The sequence below is a fragment of the Anomalospiza imberbis genome, chromosome 7 (assembly GCF_031753505.1).
Source record: "Anomalospiza imberbis isolate Cuckoo-Finch-1a 21T00152 chromosome 7, ASM3175350v1, whole genome shotgun sequence".
NCBI classification, from domain to species: domain Eukaryota; kingdom Metazoa; phylum Chordata; class Aves; order Passeriformes; family Viduidae; genus Anomalospiza; species Anomalospiza imberbis.
The window spans coordinates 9,367,859-9,388,504 of record NC_089687.1 but is presented as its reverse complement, the minus strand read 5'-3'; the positions used below and the strand labels follow the sequence as shown (position 1 = coordinate 9,388,504).

Below are 20,646 nucleotides of genomic sequence, written 5' to 3'. Positions count from 1 at the left end.
TTAAGACATCATGGCAGCTATTTGCAGCACAGGTCTTTATTTTCACTCAGGCAGAATAATTTCACCTGGAATCTGTAGGCATAAGTCATGTCACTCAGACATTACAAGAAAACCATTTTGTCTTCGAAGTCTTTATTGCATCACTGCAACAAATTAAATTGTGAAGCAACACTTCTAGGTGAAGTGTGTTCCTGTTACAGCTCAGCAATACAACGTAGCTGCTTGAAAAAATTTTTATTAAACCTGTGTATATGGCTTTTGATTGGCAGTTTCAAGGTTATGATGTGATTAAAAGTATCACTTACAAAGACGTAAAAATTATTTACAGTTTTTAGAGAACTTTAAAAATTTTCAAGTTGTTTAAGCATGTAAACTGAGTTATGCCTCTGTAATTGACTCTGCATATTGGTGATTCTACAGAAGGGTTACTGTTTCAGTATTGAAAAGAAAAAAAATTTAAGTTCCGCTTTACAGTCTTGAAAGTTGCAAAAGCAATGACTTTGTGGAAGCTGGAAGTAACAGGGGGGGACTACAGAGAATTGCCCTAAGAAATGGCTTTGAACACAGTGATTTATACCTAAGGAATAACCAAAAGATGCCATGGTAACAGACATGTAGGTAAGGGGGCTGAAAAAATAGTTACAAAGTGCATGTTCCTATTGGCATTATTTTTCTTGAAGACTTTTAGCACCAACAAGGCTGAGTGGATACCTAAGGATGACTGAAAACTCTGCTGGTAGGTGAGGTAATTAGAATCACAGCACTGCTTTGGTTGGAAAAGACCTTTCAGATCCCCTCAGCACAGAACATTTTAAATAAATCCTCACGAGAAAGTGCTTTATGGTGACTACTGGAAACAGGAACATGCAGAGGTGCTCTAACCTACCCCACACCTCTTCCTGCTGGCCACAGGTAAGGCAGAGCAGCTTCCTCTCCTACCACTTCTACCCTCTGCCTTGCATAGGAAGAAGTCAGAGCTGTTCTCACAGCTCTTGCCTACATCTCTGCATAACTGAACTTGAGATGCGAGTACTGAAATAGCATGCTCTAAAATATTTGCTTATGTTAGTCCTTCTGTTGGTAATTTGAAGATATATTTCAACACATGGATAGATCAATAAAGAAGAAACCTAGATGTAAAAAGAATAAAAGATCGCTCTGTAAATTCTTAAATGTAAAAGGCACTAAAATTTTCTAGACTATTAAGATCATTCTAATATTTGAAAGTAATAAGGTATTGTGGATATGCCTGAATGTCATTAAATATGACAAACATTGTTGGATTAAGTGTGTTATCAACCACACTGTCGTACAGGTCAGTAGGATCTGTTTGGCTCCTTGGTGGTGGAGCCTTTAGCCCTGGGCTCCCAGCACAGTACTGCCCAGTCAGGACCCGAGCCAAGTACATGTATTTTTTGCCATTCGCATCTGGAACGGAATAAGTATTCTGAGCAGAGTAACATGCATTGACAGCAAAGTAGGTTCCATCTCCAATGGCTGCAGCTGTTAGGAAAAACAACATTTCCAAATACAGTTAGCGTTCTTATTCTTCTCAGAATCTCTACAACTTTTTTTTTTTTAACTCTGCAGAATCTATAAATGTGGTTAGAATTCAAACACAAAATTCTAGAACTAATCCTTTGTGTCAGAATCAAATATGAACCCACATAGATAGCAGGTAAGTATCAACACCCAGGTTTTGACTTCCATTTCCTTTGGAGAAAAGGGCTCCTCTGTTTAGCATAGTTTAGCCTGCCATCCATCAAATTGCAGTTCTTCAAAGACTTTTGGACTTTAAATGACTATATAATTGTAATTATAGTTTTCTAGTCACACTTCCCAACAAGTTAAGAGAAATCACATGTCTTTGTTCAAGACAGATTTCTTTTTTATGACATTGGTATAAAAAGCTGTTCAAGCCAGACACGTCCTTCCTATCTGGCTGCCCTCATCTTTGGATACTTTTGCTTGGCTACCCAGCCTGACAAAAGGCAAGTGTGCCGTCCCAATCATTAATCACAGCTGACATGAAAAGGTGGATGTCAATACCCACAAGCAGAGAGAGGACATGGGGATCTAGGGCTCTTGCTTCCTCAGTAAATCCAACCTCCTGACACTACCAAAGAGCAGGAAAGCAAAACTACATCTCGTCTGGCCATGTTTTAAAAAGAAGCGGTGGCTGTCATTCCTACCTGTGCACAACCTGATATATTTTATGTATGCTGGGCTTCATTTATTCAAGAATATCTCAGAGTTAGTACCTCCAGAGGATCTGGACAGAGAAAGGTCTTTTGGATCCAAACTACACTGAAGTGTCAACTAGATCTGAATTAAGCTGCTCAGCTCCCTCAAGATCAAATCAGCCCTAGGCATGTACAATTCTGTCTTAAGAAAATATTAAGAACAAAAATTAAGGACTTTTGAAGTGAGGTTACATGGCCACTAAAATCAACTAGCACCTCAATTCAGTCCACATTCCACTTCTTTGGATCCTGTCCTTCATTTTGAGTGCTGCCAAATAACACACATAGCACGACTGTAGTAGAAGAAGTGGACAAAACAAGCTTTGAACTACTGCAGAATATCTTTATGCTAAATATTTAAGTTGTCTCTAACAACTACTAAAGGCTAAGAATAAACTAATGGATCTCACAGATTTTGTGAGCATAAAATTGGTACAGATGTGGGACTTATACTGTCCTAATCTTTGGAGGCAACAGGAGAAGTATCTGCACTTCTACTTTGCTACCTGTCTTTGTCTAAGAGGAGAGGAGATACTGTCAGCTGAGGATGTTGAACGGTGTTCCTTGTTTCTTTCTCTAGGTAAACGATACTAAACAATTCCCAGCAGGTACTCAGACTTCATTTCAGAGTAGGGGAACTCTTTTTGATATCCTCTACATGGTGGCATCCAGCAGTAAGTGATTAACTGAACAGGATAATTGCTCTGTCCATACAGATTAATCTCAGAAGTTGTTTATTATTGTGTTCTTTAATTTCATTCAGCTTTCATGTTGTGCTGACAGCACTATAACGCTGACACCCTGTAGCACTCATACATGCCTAGGAAATTAACTGATTTGGATAATGACTCACCATTCTTTCCAGCATACCCACGATTAAATCCATAGGAGTTAATCAACCTCAATGAGGATGCAGCTGTCCCATGAAATAGCAACTTCTCATTATTTGGATTTTTGTTCTTTTTACAGATAAATTTTTTCTTTAATTGGTATGTCTGCCAGAGGATGCAATTTTGTATTCTTTCAATCTGCAAAATTACAAAATTGACTATATTTATATTAGGGATAAATAGGGTAGGCATGAATATTAATCATGGCAGGAAAGCATTAAAATTAAATCAAACTGAAAGAATTACAGCAATTTTCACTATGTCCTGTTAGCATGAGGTTTGGGAGAGGAACTGAATATGCAGGCCTCCTGAAAAATCACAAACCAAAGCAGTTCATGAGAGAGTTTCAAGCTCAGTAATTTTGGGTATACATTTGTCTTGCCTAGTGTACCAGGTACCCAGCAGCCATGGTAGCTGTGCACTGTCATTTCTAGAAACAGGCTGCCGTACCACTGCTAGAGGCAATGATGCAAGATACCTTCTATACATCCTAATCATCTTTACTGATGATTTTCTCACTAAAGGACAGAGTGTAGCAATAGCATTAGGCTGAGTTTAAGTTTCTCTTCTAGATCTAAGCTTGCAAGTCAAAATTGTTTTCTCTAATGTGTAGCTTAGCAACCCATAAGAAACAACTATATAAAAATCACTTGGTGGGAGGATGGATGTTGCTGGCTCCCTATGCCAATGTGAATATAGCTTAAAGGGAAGCAGTGTCTCTGCATCAAAGTATAATCTTAAAGGCATTTCTGTAACAGCTTTCCATTTTTAACAGAAAAAGACATAATGTCATTACTTGATTTTTTTTCTGTAATACATGAATATTTTGTTCTCTTTGTGTGTTTTCGTGAGCATGCTCATTGAAGCTCGTGATGGAAGAAAATTTTTTAAACACATTACACTCACTCCTGATTTGATTGTACTTTTTACTGTTTATCTCTTCTCTTGATTCAGAACAATTCCATTTTCTCCCTGGCAATTAAGTCTCTGTGCATTGTGTTGCAGACATCTAAATAAGCAGGATCAAATACTGACACTGGTTAAAACTGACAGCTAAGCCTGAAAGGCTCTGGGATGACAGAGGAGAAGTTGTAAATTAGTCCAAAGCTTTATGTCAGTCTGCAAGGACTTTGTATTTTCCTTTGTATTCTGAATGCATTTGCTCATGCCTCCATTTCAATATAGAATTTTCTAATTGGAAATACCATATTAACTAGAGAGTACCACATTAATTGAACTAAGAGTCAGCCTGAAGACTGATGGTCACTGGTTTTGCACCATTAGATGTCAGAAATAGCAGAATAGCTCTTAGGAAACTTGCTTTGATTTATATTCACCCTGTACCGTGCTGGGAAGGCTGACATACAAAAGGTGTATTGAGCTGCAGACACTTTATAAGCAAATATTCAGGAAATATATTGTTTCTTGCCCAAGCATTGACATTTTCCCCCCTCCCCACCCCATATGGTATCACCTTCTCTATGTTAAAATTGGGACATGTTGTCTTAAACATCTTCTCAACTGTTGTATATTCAGGATGTGATGGCTTGAGCTCCACCACTTTGATATGTTCATTTTGCATGTCTGTCCACTCCTTAGGGAGCTCTATTGACTTCATATCTGCAAAACAGAGGTTGCATTGTTATGACAGACAACTAGCTCAGCTCCATAGGCACAGCTTACAAACCACGTGCATAAAGAGGACCAAGAGGACAGCATCTTCTGCAATATTTCATTCAATAAGCATGCCTGCTCTTCCAAACATCACTGGTTCTGTGATAGCCTGTAAAGGCTTTACATTTTGTCTAATTATCCCCATAGCAATATCTAACTAAACCATGCTTTATGAAGAATTCTAAGTATTCTTCATACACCACTTCTTTTGTAAGACTTAAGCATGAAATCTATGCTCACCAGTCACATATATGCAGATAATATTTGCACTTAAAACTGATGTTCTGATTTCACTCATACTTCCCACTGATTATGAAACTCAAAACTGCTGGCTGAGGAAAAAATAAAGAGGGGAAAAAAGCTAAGGAATACCTCACTTCTTTGTGACACATGACCTTGCATTTATCTGAATCATCATTCAATAATAACTACTCAAGTATTTTATTTGACAAAAGTGCCATTTACCTTCATCCTTTGTCACACGTTGAAGGATTTTAATTTTTCCTTGGTCATCAGTAGCCTTTAGAGTATTCAGATCCACCTTGTAGTTCTTCTTTCTAATTTTGATATTCAGATGTGTTTTTTTAGCCCTTTTGGCATACTCCAGCTGCATATTTGTCAGTTTATCAAAAGCAACAAAGCTATCGTGGCTTCCTAGATACCTCCATTCTACCAGGTTATAAAGAAGCTCTGCCTTGGATTGCTCTTCTTCAGTAGACTTAATTTGATGGACCATATCTTGAACTTGTAGAGAAACGGAACAGACATCCCTGCTAATACCAGAAATTTTAATTTGAGGGGGAGAAAGCTTATTTAAAATCTCAATGGTGACTTGCTTTCCTCTCTGGAGATTTTCCAAAATGGCAAATTGCGTCTCATCAAAATTTTCAATTGCCTCATCTGAAATAGTGCTTTCAAACTGTTCCCTTAAAATTAAATCCTTTATCCAGGACTCAGTTGCATCCACCTTTTCTTGGCTTTCTCCACAAATTTGAAATGTGACTAAATTAACTTTCTTCTCCAAAATCAGGGACTTTTTCTTCTGAGAAGATTGTTTTCTGCCCCAGAAAAAGGCTGTGGATAAACATGTCAATTATTAGTTGCAAATAAAAGAACTTCAGTTTTATTTGCCCATGCACACAGAAAACAACTTACATTTAAACATAGATAACCACGACTCTGATGTGGATGTATCTGAATCTTCTCTTTTCTTCATGCTTTCATAGAAGTCCGTGAGCATATTTGTCTGGAAGATCACGATCTTAATTGCCTGTAAATGCTGTACTGATTTTTGTCTTGCAAATTCCACTATGGCATCCAACATTTCATCAGCTACCTTGGCTGAACTCAGTCCTGCCTGACCTAAACAAAAATAAAAGGCACATATCAGTGAACAGTTTTTGTGCAAGTCTACTGTTAGCCATATGAAGTTAGTCTGTTTCTGAGCTACCCCCATCACACATTGCTTTCCCAAGAAAACACAAACCTGTTCCAATAGCTGGGAAGGCAACAGATTTGTACATCCTTTGTTCACACTCATGAAGCACTTTGGAGACCTGACTCTTCACCTGATTATTGGTAATCAAATGGATGATTTTACTGCACAACAGGTTCCCACCCTGTGTAGTAATAAAGCCATTTTGAGACTGCCCAGCTGGAAGAGAGAAGATAAAGAAGGTAACAGTATTTACAAAGTGGCAATCTCTTTTGGTAGTATTTTCTGTTATATTGGTACTACAAGTGGAAAAACTGGAAAGAAATCCACTGTGAGCTATTTTATTGTGGGTTTACTTGATTCTGGTTTTCTTTTTAAATAATCTGCAGAGTTTCTTTGAGAAATTAATCCAAGTAAATATGTATTTTCTAATTTCCTAAGACCTCGGCTATGAAGTATTTTCCTATTAAGTACAATATAAGAATTTATGATGACTTTGAATACATCTCACTTCTATCTAAAAGCATGACAAATTAATTTATATGTGGAAACCTTTCTTATGTCACTTATTCCTTAAAAGCCTGAATTCTTATACTGCAGCAGAGCTGAGTGGTTAAAATAATATCATTAAGATTATGACCAACTGGAATTTTTAAAAATATGTTTGTGATTTCTCAGAGCACTTATGTTTGCTTACAAAATGGAGTCATATTGTGGGGATCAATGGACTGATGAGCACAGAGTTGCAGACCACCTCACAGATGACAAAGGTAATGACTGTAAGGTGCTCTGCAAGCATTAGATCAGAAGAAAAAGAAAAGAAGAATCAGTGTAATAGGTCTAAGAACAGAGACATTTGCCTGATTTGAAGTTAATGACATATGTGTGTTTGTACAAATGTTCCCACAGAGCCAAAGGCTAGGAAAAAAATCCAGGAAACTCCGTCTTGAAAATCAGTTTCCAGACTCAGAGCAGGCACATTTAGGTTATGCATCTAAAATGTCCCTTTCTGTAGAGACCAGCCATAATGAGCTCGAATTTTACTGCCCTACTGGTCTGGCAGAATGCAGACTATGGAAGAACTTTTATCCCACCTGATTTCAGCTGGGATAGAGTTAATTTTCCTCTTAGTAGCCAGTATAGGCCTGTGTTTTGGATCCAGTATGAGAATAAAGTGTATAACACACAAATGTTTTAGTTGTTGCTAAACAACTATGAGAAGAAAAATTCTCAAGGTATATGTCAAAACAAGAAGGAGACTTTTTGAAGTTCCTAAAAGTGAAAGCTGTATTATTCAGATAAAATAATTATGTCAGAGTAGAGAATTATAAAGCAACTTTAAGTTTTCAGCGAGAATGACAACAACAAAAAAAAGAATTATCAAAAAAATAGTATGCTTAAACATACCATTTAGAGCACATTCCTGTGCTACCTGGGAACCAGCAGCATCCATAATTGCTTTGAAGACCCCTTAAATCACACAAGAAAAGCACACTCATTCATTAAGTCTCCTCAATATCTCTGCTCAAAACTCTCCCCAACTTCTGCACTATACACATACCCTGAATTCCTGTCTGGCAAGATACCACAAAGTTCAAAACTGTGAGTTTCCCTAAGTACTGGCACATAGCTTTGGCTGCAGAGAGAACGTTTCCTTCACTGCTGATTAGAAGTCATTAAGAACAACACCTATTTCATTGTTTCACTCACCAAACCCATATGCCCCTCACCAAACTCTCCAATGGCTTTGAACTACATCATTTGATATCTTGCATGCTTATCATTCACTATGTAAAAGCCCTCTGCTTCTTATAGGGCAATTTACTTAGCCAGAGCTTTATCTTACAGCGAAACATTTTAGGTTAAGAGCATTTTTTCCGAATTATACTTAATCTAAAAATTCCATTTAAACACTTTTGGTTTTAAGCAAAAAAAAAAAAAAAAGTCAGATGCCTTCTGTTTAAAAACTAAATCAAATGCTCAGGATTTGTAAAAATCCTGTTTAAGATCTATTTCCTGGCTAATTCCAACCCTTTATCTCTCATCTGAAAAAATGCTTTATAAAAGTTTCCCTTGTGGACAATTCTTTCCTGTACCCCCTTCTAAAAACTAGCCCAGATTTATTGCTAAGGAACTACACATTCAATATAATACCTGTTTTGGAATCAAATGATGAATTTGATATGTTTACAATAACCTCTGTATCTTCCTTGGTAATATCACCACTAATTACTTGGAGTGTGATGGGACCAATCTTCATTTCATGAACTCCCAATAGTTCAGCAGAAACAGGCCTAATGAAACCTGCAAGAGAAAGAAAAATACATTACATCACTTCTCCTTTAGTTTGGAGTATTATTCTCTTCCACTGATTGAAATTCCTTATCCTTTTAAGGAATATGCTCTAGATCACTTTGATGGATGTAGAATGTCTCTGTTTTTCTCTTTATTCCATTTCTGAAAGCTGAGAGGTACAGTATTCTTCCTGTTTGTGCTGTGAAAGTGAAACCATTTCTATTCCTGTAAATTTATGCAATATGAATTCAGAAAAAGGCTTCAGGGTTTATCTGATCTGACCAGCTCTGGAACAGAGTTTCCTGAATTACTTCTTACAAGAAATGGAGCATCCATTTCTTACGTGTTGCCAGTAATGGACATCAGATCACATCCCTTTTGTAAGTTGTTTCATATTTACCTTCACGGATACAAAACTATTCTTTTCTTCTAGTCTAAGCTTATCTAAACTAACTCTTATTTTATCTGCCCACTCTTAACTTTTTCTCTCTGATACCCAGCAACTGAGGAGAAAGACCTTTATATCCTTACAAATAAGCCTCTACCCTTGATGCAGTACACTCACGTTTTGGCTATTGTGTCCCACTATTGTCAATTAATAAATGGAGAGGAAATTATCCACTCTGTATATATAAATATATATATGTAGGAGATTAAAACTACAGAAATACATGTTATTTATGGCTTGTTTGGCCAAGTGATTGCAAGTTCTTATATCATTTGAGCAGGACAAACTACTGTGTCTCCTATCAGAAAACCCTTTTTGGTTTGATATGACTGGCCCCACTGAGAGTTCAGCATGCCCTCAACTAAAGAAATTCCTCCCTAAGAATTTTACAAATGACACTTAAGAATGCAAGTCCATTAGGAGGACAAAAAATGCACTGTGCCCTGATGATATTTTTTTTTGTTTCCTGATGCACATAAAACCACTTAGCAGCATTTACATTCTGACCCAGCCCTACACAACTTACTTGGCTGTGCTGCTGCGGCATTGCAACTTCCATCTGCCCTAAGTTCTAGTTCAGCAGTAAAAGCCTAAGAAGAGAAAAAAAGTACCCAAGATAGTAGTTCACAGTATGCACAATGAATGTTTCTGTAATTAACATTAACAGTCACATAGCTCTTGCTGAGACACCTCACACATTTTATAGTCAAATCTAAGTGTTAAAAACAGCAGAAGACCCAGTGTGGACAGTGTGGTAACAGATAGCTCTGCATTGCTAGAACTCCTCTGGCAAAAGATAAGGGAGCATTTATAGGCTCTTACAGTACCAACAGCAAGGCCAATATCTGCAGCTTCTGCTTGCTGATAGTTTGTATTTCAGAGACACTGAAAAGACATCCCATTGTCACTGGCCCACAGCAGTAAGAAAGTGCCAAATTATTCCCTTAGAAAGCAGTATAAGTAAAACCCATTATTAAAATGTAACTAGAGCAGTATGTTACAAAGACAGATTTGTCCTGAGATGAACTACCTGAATGTTATCAGTATCTTGTGGATACAAGAGAAAATGAACTTCCTGGAGATTCTTCCGAGTGTGACTACTACTGAACTTGAATACCACATCAAACATTAACTTAGAAACAATGAGTTTAGGAAATCCAAATCCTCCAGCCCCAATAGCTGGGAAAGTGATTGATTTCAGTCCAAGTTCTTCAGTTTTCTTTAAGCAGAAATTGATTGCATCTTCTAGGACCTGTAAAACACAGCAAAAGTACTTTTTTTTTTCTAAAGGCATAATTTGTTAGTAGTTCCAAAGAAGCTGGTATGATAAGCAGCTCTGAGTGCATCAAGGCATCTTTAAGGTCACTCCAATGAAGAAAACGGAGTCAAGTCACCTAAATTAACTATATTTAAACCTGAAATTTCAGGACAGATCCCAAATAAATATGTAGCTGGGGTGGATGGGGGGGTTAATAATTAAAATATACCTTGTTTGTCTGTACGTCACTCCACTTTGGTAGTATGGCATGAAAGATGGACTTGCAGGCCATAGCACATCCACTGGTGCAGACCACACTCCCAGGACCAGCAGCCTGACTTTGTTTCTTGGTGTCAAACTCATCTTTGAGAGCTGGCCCAGCTCTTTCCAGCAAGGCTTTGCAAAGAGGCCCCTCGCCAAACTGCAGATCTGTGCCAACGCTGTTGACAACAACATCCGTCTGCAACGAGATTACAATGAAAACAGCTACAGCTAGAAGTCAAACGAAAATATGCACCAAGATGAAAAGCCCTACCAATGCAACACATAGCAAAAGAAACAAGATACCAGTGGATACCCAAAACAGCAGCCCAGACAGGTACCTATTTTCCCTAATATCCAAGCAAGATAGTTACTTTTACAAAGTACTTCAGTATTTCCCCTTTAGGAAAAAAAAAGTAAACTCTTTGACATGTTTGCCATAGATCTGGAAAACAAACAAGATCTACCTGGGAATTGAAACATCCTGAAATTCACAGCTGCTCTCTAGAAATGGATGCAGCGACAGATCTCAACCTACACTCAAGTTCTGCAAGATTGCATCCTTGTTTAGCTAGCACACAGCTGTTCTTTCCTTCTGCAGCAAGTACTTGTAAAACCTACTGTCTGTCCTTTTTCATTTAAATTGAAAGATCTGACCATCAAGTTTGAAAGGAGTCAGGAAAGTGAAGACTTACCACGGCTTCCTGAATATTTTTCTTCTCCACTCGGATGCAAAGTCCTTCATTTGTTGTAATCATCTTCAGATCCCCTTTTCTATTTTCCTTGTGGCTTTTTTTCAGCATCATCCATTTTGGGGAGAATGATTTAGTTGAAAATACTTTTCTTACTGTCTCCCTCAGAATCTGAACAATTTCTTCTGAATTGCTCACGAGATGGACCTCCTTCAAGCTTCTCTCCTCCGTGAATTCTTCCAAGGTCTCCCTGATGGAGGATACAATTGAATCCGCACAGATCTGTGGTGGAAAGCCATAAATCCCTCCACTTATAGCAGGCAGAGCTATGGAACGATGATTGTATATATCAGCTAGGTGTAAACATTTTTTCACTGTCTTTTTCAACAACCACACGCACTTTTGTGATTCCTTCTCGCTCCACCTGGGCCCGACAGCGTGAATGACGTTCTTGCAGGGCAGTTTCCCGGCGCGCGTGATCACTGCGCAGCCGGCCTGCAAACTCCCGAGCTTCCTCACCAGCTCATCACACTCCTCCTGCAGTACTGGCCCAGCTGCTCTTGCCAGTGCATCAGCCAGGCCACCAATGTGGTTTAGTTTTTCATTAGATGCATTCACCACAACATCAACAGGGTAGTCACACAAGTTACCTTTATACACTCCTACCACAATTCCACCTGGCAGGTTTTTTTCATAGTAGACTTTTCTTTTCACTTTATCACCAGCTTTTCCACCCTTTTCTTCTTCTTCTTCTTCCTTAATCCTAATGAGGCAGCTAAATTTCTGCTTTGCCTCTAAAATACATAAATCTTTCCTCTCAGTGAAGAACTCCTTTGCCCCTGGTTTATCAATTGGCACATTTTTTGAGTAAAGGGATGAGACAATTTTTTCAAACACGATGAAGGCTTCTGAGACTTCTGCTCTTGGTCCCCTCAGGGAAATACATGGTGTCTTGGTGTCAAAATGTACTGTCACACCTTTCTTCTCCAATTCTTCACAAACACCGGACTCCTCATTCTCTACATACTGCACTATCACCTCTGAATTAGCTGGGATTACTTTTTCAATGATTGTGTTTCTATCTACAAAATCATTAAGTCTCTGATAAACCTCTGTTACGGCCTTAGAAAAGCCAGCAATAATCATTTTCTTTTCTTTTCCAACAGATTGCCAATTGATGACCATTTCCTGGGAAGAATTATATGTCTTGAGCACGGAGAGAAGAAGATTCCTCCACTGATCCCTTTTAGTGATGTCACCATCCTCCATACTGATGTACTTGTATTCTAACCCCATTTTTATTTGCTTTTCTGCTTCTAGAAGATCTTTGTGAGTATCTCCATATAGCAACACAGTATCATCCTGAAGTTCATAAAAACTGTTAATTTTTTCTCTAATGAATAACTCATCTGATGTTTTTTTATTATCTACACACTGTAGATAGTGCAAAACATGGGGGTCAATGGTAACTGATGTACATGGCATACTCAATACCTTTTCCAGTAACTCAGCTTTGATTTTATATACTTCTGCAGGTAATCCACACAACTGAACAGTCTTTTTTTTGTCATCATAAAAGAGCTTTAGGCATGGATATTCCTTCTGAATATTCTCTTCTAACCCAGCATTGTGCAGCACAGCATACTTCCCTGGGATCACTGACACAGAAATTTCTATGTTCTGTTTTTCTCTTTCACTTTGCTTCATGCATTGCCTCACTTCTTTCTCTGCACTGTCCACTGCTGCTCTGTTGCCTGCAATCACCACCATCTCCTCAGAAATATCAGTTATGATCAGAGCAGCATCCTTCAACAACCTTTTTTTCACATCTTCCCAACCTGATGAATTGACTTTACATTTTATAGCTATGTAACGTGCCATGATACGCAAGAACTCAGTGGAAGCATCTTGCTGCCATGTCTTGAGCAACTTAACCATTGGCTTTTTCTGCTTGCAGAGAGATGGTGATGGGCACAACGTAACTTCTGGGTTTGCACAGTCTGCTTGAGGCCATTTGAGCTCAGAATGGCAAACTGCCATCTCCTTGTTTATGTCTTGGGTCAGATTGGCATGCCTTTGTAAAAACTGCCATACATATGGGTCTAGTGGCACCCCAATGGGGTCTGGCATCTTGACAGCTGGTCTTTCTTCTCCATAGAGAGCTGTTCCCAGGGAGTGGTAATATGGATGCACAGAAATCACCGTCTGTTCCAGTAAATGTTGCTTTTCCAAGATCGTGGTTAGATCTGAAAGTCAGTGCACATATGTACAAACATATATCATTAACTTCTAATCAGGCAAATGTCTCTGTTCTTAGACCTATTACACTGATTTTCCTTTTCTTCTTCTTTCCTTTCAAAGAGCTGGTTTTATGTCTTTCTGATTTCCAAACTACTCTGTAGGGGCCAAGATAAAAGCCTCGGCTTCAACTTGTTTGGTAAATATGCTCATGCCTGCATTCCCATGCAGAGCTACACCCTGCTCGTTTCCCAAGGAAATTCCACCACAGAGCAAGGCCTTATCAACATACTACTATGAAATACTCCTTACCCTCAACTTAAAATAAAACCCTTAGTGCCAGTGCAGTTTTACTTTTTTTTTGCCATTTTTGTTTGAATGGACAAAGCAAAGAAATTATAATGTTGGCAGGAATTTAAAACCCCATTATATTAATCCAAATTACATTTCAACTTCATGTAAAAAACATTCTTCAGAAAGTCCTGAGAGTCATAAGAAAATCACCGGCAGATAAACCTTTTTTTCACAAAGTAAATTTACTAAGCCAGGAGTTTCCCAACAGATATGTACCAGAAGTTGCACAGGCACAAAAACTGGACAGTGATTCAAGGAACACAAGAAATAGTAACAAGATTGTTCTTTAGCTCTCTTCTTCTCTGATAATGAAGATACTTGACATTATTAACTTGAAATGAGGATATTTGACCTTATTTAGTTTCTTAAAGTTAACTGTGCAGGCTGAAGTCATTGACAGATTCTGCTCTGTCCCTCTACCTCTAAGTACCATTAATTTTATATTGCATATATAAACCTCTGCAAATGGAGAAAGAACACCAGTGAGGAAAAACCCATGCACAAGGCAGATATTAAAAATAAATCTCTGGTAACAAAAAACAAAACAAACAAACAAAATACCCCCCAATAGATACTGAAGCCTTAGACACGCAGCAGTATTTCTACATCCAGAGCACTTCCTAGGAACAGGACAATGTACACTGACTTCAACAGAAAGCCAGGCTTCTCCTAATGCCCATATTTTCTGTAACTTTCTTGCAGGTTATCTTCCTGTGAGTACCTTGGTCAGGGAAAGGACAGAGTTACCTTTGTGGTCACAGAATGTAATGATGGCTGAGTTCTCCTCGGGGAAGAGCTGGACATCTGACACGGGCCCCCCTCCGTTCCGTGCGCTCTCAAAGTACACTGTGAGGTAGTCTTTGGAAATGCTCCCTGGTAGGTTTTCAGCCTTGATGCTCTGTGTTGATTCAAGAAGCCAGGCAGTCATTTTGAATTCTCTGACTCTCTTGTGTTGTGAACATTTTTCGACAAATTCCTTAGTATCTGTAAACAGAAGAGCAGTATGAACTGACTATGTTTTCCTGTGTCATTATCAGCTCTGGCTATGACTTCAGGCAGAGAAATGAGCAGAGTCTACTCCTTATTTTGTATTTGGAACAAAATTTTCTCTGTTGCCAAATAACTTTGTGTTGTAATAAAAAGGGGGGAAAGCAAACAACCATGTTACTCTCTGCTATTCACTACCACTGTGTCTCTGTTCCCATCTCATAAGTATACTGTCTTCTCTAAAGGACACTTTATATAATCCTCCACTCAGTGCACTTTTAATTCTTTTTCATCTAAGCCAAAATAAGATAGAAACAACAAAACATTCTAATCCAATTTCAATTAATAAAGATGCCACCATTTTTTTTTCAGTGTAACATTTGAACCACTTTTTGTGAGGCTGCATGTAAGACATTTTTCTTGAGAGACTGCAATCCAGGTGTTTTTTTAAAATAGTCTGGGTCGCTAATGGGAGAGGAATCAAGCACTGAAAGCTATTACTCATGCTTATACATGGAAATTAATAATGGTGTCATCCTGTCTTACCAATATTTTTTATAAATGTAACTACAGCAACATTTCTTTCAGGTATCAGTTCAACAGTAAAGTCAGCATCTACAGTCAGGCCACTGATGTTCTCCAACAGCATCTGTAAGCAGCTTGGACTGCATCTCTCTATGTTCTCAAATACCACCAAAGGTGAGGCCTCTGCAGAGTCAACCTCCTCCTGGAGTTCACTGTTTGGGACAAAACTCCCAGCTTTCTTCAAAGCTTTTGTATCATCTGCAGCAGAAAGATAACATAAAATGTTGGTACACATTTCCTGGAATAAACAGATTCTTCTTACCCTTTCTCTCCTTTCCTTTCCCAAGAAAAAAGATTGTTAACCAAACAAATACTGCAGGGTACCGCTGAACATTTTGAGATCCAAAACAGCCCAGATGCAATATTCTGCAGGGCTGCAGGCAGCTTTTTTGGTGGTACAAAAACAGACCTGAGTAAACATGTCCAATGTCACTGGTATGTCTCTGGTCAGAGACTAAACAACAGGCCACAGGTGCCCACATGTCTGTAAGGGTTGGGAGAGACCTTGCAGCCTCTGCATCTGTTTCTTAGCCCTGTGCAGGCAAAACAAGCCTGAACATAGCTCAGGACATCCACAGGCACCACAGGCCACAAGTAGCTTTGTGTGACTTGATGTAAAGCCTCCTGATGACCACTGTGCCCTGCCATCAGTGCAGCATGGCAGCGCTGGAGGGCCCATGTGCACAAAGGGCTGACAGGGATGCAAGAACATTTTGTAAATAGAAAATATATCAGAGGTGCCCACTGAGTATCCCAGAAGTCCAGTGTCTGCCAGAGGCAAGCATGTCACCAGCTTTGCAGACAGATGGAGACAGAGGTGTGAGAGAACCTCCAAACTGGAATGACCAACAAACAGGCTGGCTCTGCCTGCTCACCGAGGTACAAAAACTACTGATACCAAACCCATAACATTTCCAGAAGACAGCTGCCTTTGAAGGCCTGCCACCACAAACAAGAAGAAAACTAAAGAAATAAGAAGCAACAGTTCTTCTGATGGTAGTTACTAATTTCTAGACTGCTGAAGGAGTCATCTCCTCCACTTTGTCCAATGAACAAAATACCAAAAAGCCAAAACTGAAAGCCAGGCTGACCCAATGAAGCAACTGAGAGCAAGATCCATGTTCCTCTCTAGTATAACTACAAAATAGATGACAACTTGGAGAACTGGAAGCCATGTGTGGAGAAAAGCACCGACACTTCTGTTTTATGAAGACTCAGCATATAGAGTGATTGATAACATTTTACCTTTTGTTTGAAGGCTGCTCATGGTATCCAAAGCCTAAAATAAAATGAAAGCCAAATGTCAGTGACAGATTAGACACTTGCCACTATTTCAAAGCTCTGGTTAAGATTACAATTTTTATTCACCTTAGTGGGAATTGATTTTCCTTCAAGTGTCTCCTCTTTAGTAGCTTGTGCTGTTTCAGGCTCTGTGACAATCAACCTCAATTTTCCTTCTCCTCCTAAATGCAACTCATGAGACCGTCTCTCAAGAACTCGCTGCTTGTCTAAATAAAACCAAAAAATCCCTGTGAAAATCTGAATGGAAACACAGCTTTACATTGCATGACACTTTTCCACCATTATGACACTGTCGTGCTCTAAGAATGGTATTCTGCAATTTATTGTTTCCACTGAAACAAGCCAGGCCTCGCTGCTCATTCACTTCCCTTCCTCATCCTTCCCCGTGCCCACGCCACGGCAGGACGGAGAAGAGAACTGAAGGCACAAAAACGTTAAGCATTACAGGATGAGATGAGAACAATAAACTACAAACAGCAATGAAGTAAGAAAAACGAGCAGGAACAACAGCAATAGTGATAACAGAGCGTACACGACAGGTGAGCGGTTCACCCGACCCCGCACTCGGCAAAACCCGGAAAAACTCCCTCCCTTTCCGTGCCCGCAAGGCTAAGGTGGGATCGAATTTCCCCAGGGAATTTCCCCAGGCTGTGCCCCTCCCGGCTCCTGGAAAAGTTAACCTCGCCTTGGCGGAACAAGGATACACAGATACACTGTCCTGCGAAATGAAAGAGCTTTAAACTCGTAACGCTGACGCAGGATGCCCAAGGCCTTCTTCCTTAAAAAAGCAAAAACAAAAACAAACAAACAAACCCAAAACCAACAACAACAACAACAAAATAAAACCAAAAAAAAAAAACCAAAAACAAAACCGGAAGAACAGCAGTGGACATTACTCCCGCGAAAAACTGCCAGAGATGCAAAACTGGGCTCTGTCACGGGTTTCGCGGTGGTACCCGGAGAGTCCCGGTACCGGTCTCCCACGCCTTGAACATCCTCTTCCAGACAGCGCCGAAATGGCTTGGGGCTGTATGTCCTGAACTTACCAGCAGGGAGAGCCAGCAACTGAGAAGCATGTTAGGGCAAGAAAAGGAAAAAATGTACACAGGTATCTGTGTGTTTCTGCACATACGTGCATGTCTATGTATACATTTAACTCAACTGCAGCTAAATCCTTTCCAGCTTGCTGCAAGTTTACAAAAAAATGTGAATGCTACAGAGGTCATATTTTTTATATATATCTGTAACTAATCTAATTGTTAGGTTAACATAAGATTTATTATTCTGAGTGCAGTTTAGAGAACACTACTGCGCATCAAGATGATTATGTACGTAAATATTCCTCCTAGGATATATTTATTCGCTTATAGCCTTTACGCCAAACACAATCTAGAGGCTAGTACTAAGCACCAAATCTAAGCATATATATATATATAAGTAAATATGTAAGTAAATATCATATTCTGAGTTAGAAGGGACTCACAAAGATCGAGTCCAACTTTTGGACCTGCACAAGACGTCTGCAAGAATCACACCAAGTTTACATACTGTCTATTCTATACTGGACAGGAGGGGGTGTATACGACATATTATATACTACAGATATTGCACATCACGTAGCAGACGGGATATACTATTACATCGTATGCAACAACCAACACGTATCTTTTAACTAGCAGAAAGTTGAGTCTTGTGATTTACGACCCCAACACCCCCATACGCTAATCCCGGCCCCGGCCCTCGCCGGGTCCCCTCAGCCCTCCCGCCCCGGCCCGGCCGCTCACCCTCGGGGCGGGCGAAGCAGACGAGGATGTGCCCGGCCCCGGTGTCGGTCCCGGCTCGCAGCTCGCACTCGCCGCCGCCCGAGCGCTTCTGGCTCTGGAAGTAGCAGAGCAGCTTCATCCTGAGCGCGGGCGGCGGCTCGGCGGGGCCCCAGTCCCCCCGCACCAGCAGCGGGAAGGCGCACGGCCGCTGCCCCTCCATGGCCGCCCGACGGCTCCGCTCCCGCCGCTTTTGGTTTTCGCTTTCGGTTCCCCGCGCTGCAGGGCGCGGCTTTTCCCGGCAGTCACGTACCTTCTGGTCTCCTCTGCCGCCTCTCCCGGTAGCCCTGCCCCGGGCCGCCTCATCGGCCCCCCGCGGCACGGATTCACACCTGCACCCTTACGCTTATCTCCCCCTAGAGCATCCAAAGCATCCCCCTCGCCTTATCAAACGCCCTGCTTGCCCTTCTGCCGTGAGCTGGCAGCCGCTCTCGCTGTTGTCTCAAGAGAAGTTCTTCCACCCTCTGTTCAAGAGGCCGACCCACACACAGAATCGAGGCATTTGAATCATCTACAGTTCTGCGCAGAGATGGGGGCTGGCTGGCAAATCCACAAAGCCGGCATGGCGACTACCAAAAATTTAGGAATAAGTTCATTAGCCACAGGTCACTTACTTCTCTTTTTAATTAGTATTCCATCTTCCAAAAAGATGTATTCCAAAAGCTCACCAAAAAAAAAAAAAAAAAAAAAAAAAAAAAAAAAAAAAAAAAAAAAAACAAAAAAACAACTCAAAAGCACAAAAGCTCAGGAGTTGGTAGTCACGATCTTCCCTTGCCGGAACTACTTTAGCCCAGTAAGAGCTGATCCAGCATGCTTGCTGAGTTGTCTTTATTAGTTTCTTCCTTATCTTGGGACTTCTGCCAAATGTCCTTGTGGCCTGTAAATTCTGCATTCTTTGTGCCCGCTATCAGTGGTAAATCCTTTTTCCCAAGCCTTGTTAACCTCCTTCTAAGTCTCAAATTACTGAAACATGTTGAACCCTAAACCTTAACAAGGCAATTCTACTAACAAGTAATTTGTTTTCCTAACCCCTGGACATCAGTTAGAGCTTACTTGCTAGCTACCTGTTTATTGGATGAAATCACCTTTCCTGTTGATTATACTTGAGAGTGTACAAAGATCAAACACCAAAGAACATGGTTCCTTAAGAAAGTTTTTACATATTCCACATTTTGCACCCTTGCTGCCAGAGGAACAAGATCAGGGCGGAACAAGTTGTGTCAGGGGAGATTTAGGTGGGGTATCAGGAAAAAGTTCTTCACTCAGAGGGTGGTTGTGCACTGGAACAGGCTCCCCAGGGAAGTGGTGATAGCACCAAGCCTGACAGCATTCAAAAAGGATTTGGACAATACTCTCAGGCACATGATGTGACTCTGGGGGATGTCCTGTGCAGGGCCAGGATCTAGAACTTGATGATCCTTGTGGGTCCCTTCCAATTCAGGCTATTCAATAATTCTTGGTCCCTTTGTACACTCCTGCCTCTGGCCTTTGCCTGTTAGAAAAAACCCATTTAGAAAAGCAGCATCTGTCACTCATGACCTGCACAAAGCCCATGATGCCAGGTTTCTGCTCCAGGCTTCATGCCTTAGGCACCTGTAATGCAAGCACTGGTGAAAAAACACCTTGGTGTCCTCTTGTGGCTCTGGGGAAGCTGAGACCTGATGCAGTTCTGGCTCCTGGAGGGAATGGTCAGACTGGTACCAGTGACCCATCAGCAGCAATGAAGCACCTGGAGCCATCTCCTCTGGCTCCTGCCATGCTGATGAACCACTAGCCACAGGTATCTGTGACAAGGATTTAATAAGTTTATTCACTGTACAAGAAAAGCTTAAAGCTTTTGGCCCCCGTGCCAATTCCTTGATCTCCAGCTCTAGGTTAAATTGATTTCAACACACTTGATCTCAACAGTCAGCAATTTTCAGTGGTTAGAAAACGGAACTTTCCTAACCACCGAAAATGGTTTTTTACATAGTAAAAAGCAAAAAAGTCCAGAAGGAGCAATGCCAGTGCAGTCACAGAAGGAGTTATGGGTGTACAAATGCACAGCCTGAGGTTTATGGCTCTCCTGAGACACTTGCATATTCATGTAATTTCACACCACCTTCCCTAGAAAAGGTGTCCCTTGGCCACAGTCACCCTACAGTACTTATTGCTCATAGGGACA

At 40.3% G+C, this 20,646-nt stretch overlaps 1 protein-coding gene across 3 annotated transcripts; it reads right to left on the bottom strand.

Annotated features, from left to right (window-relative positions):
• Positions 1-1,149: 1,149 nt before the first annotated feature.
• LOC137476882 (protein mono-ADP-ribosyltransferase PARP14-like) lies at positions 1,150-19,118 on the bottom strand. 3 transcript variants are annotated; one of them, XM_068195289.1, is made up of 17 exons: positions 19,097-19,118; positions 16,729-16,868; positions 16,606-16,639; positions 15,322-15,558; positions 14,536-14,772; positions 11,200-13,442; positions 10,473-10,703; positions 10,016-10,237; positions 9,512-9,575; positions 8,397-8,546; positions 7,650-7,712; positions 6,294-6,461; positions 5,963-6,169; positions 5,273-5,881; positions 4,608-4,753; positions 3,097-3,271; positions 1,150-1,503 (listed from the first exon to the last, which is right to left on the bottom strand). In XM_068195289.1, exons 3-17 carry the CDS (start codon positions 16,625-16,627, stop codon positions 1,214-1,216), a joined length of 5,064 nt encoding a protein of 1,687 aa, XP_068051390.1. In that variant the 5' UTR covers positions 16,628-16,639; positions 16,729-16,868; positions 19,097-19,118; the 3' UTR covers positions 1,150-1,213. The 3 variants fall into 3 exon arrangements, with proteins under 3 accessions (XP_068051390.1, XP_068051389.1, XP_068051391.1); XM_068195288.1 differs by lacking the exon at positions 19,097-19,118 and adding an exon at positions 18,447-18,668; XM_068195290.1 differs by lacking the exon at positions 19,097-19,118 and adding an exon at positions 17,559-17,734.
• Between the last annotated feature and the right edge of the window lie 1,528 nt (positions 19,119-20,646).

What these genes read in the sequence shown, in the direction of transcription:
- LOC137476882 (XM_068195288.1), bottom strand. Translation starts at nt 18,645, where the DNA reads ATGGAGGGGCAGCGGCCGTGCGCCTTCCCGCTGCTGGTGCGGGGGGAC. An exon ending in TGCCGCAGCAGCACAGCCAA is followed by an intron (nt 8,547 to 9,511) that starts GTAAGTTGTGTA and finishes TTTCTCTTGCAG; the next exon opens with GTTTCATTAGGCCTGTTTCT. An exon ending in ACGTGTGACAAAGGATGAAG is followed by an intron (nt 4,754 to 5,272) that starts GTAAATGGCACT and finishes TCTGTTTTGCAG; the next exon opens with ATATGAAGTCAATAGAGCTC.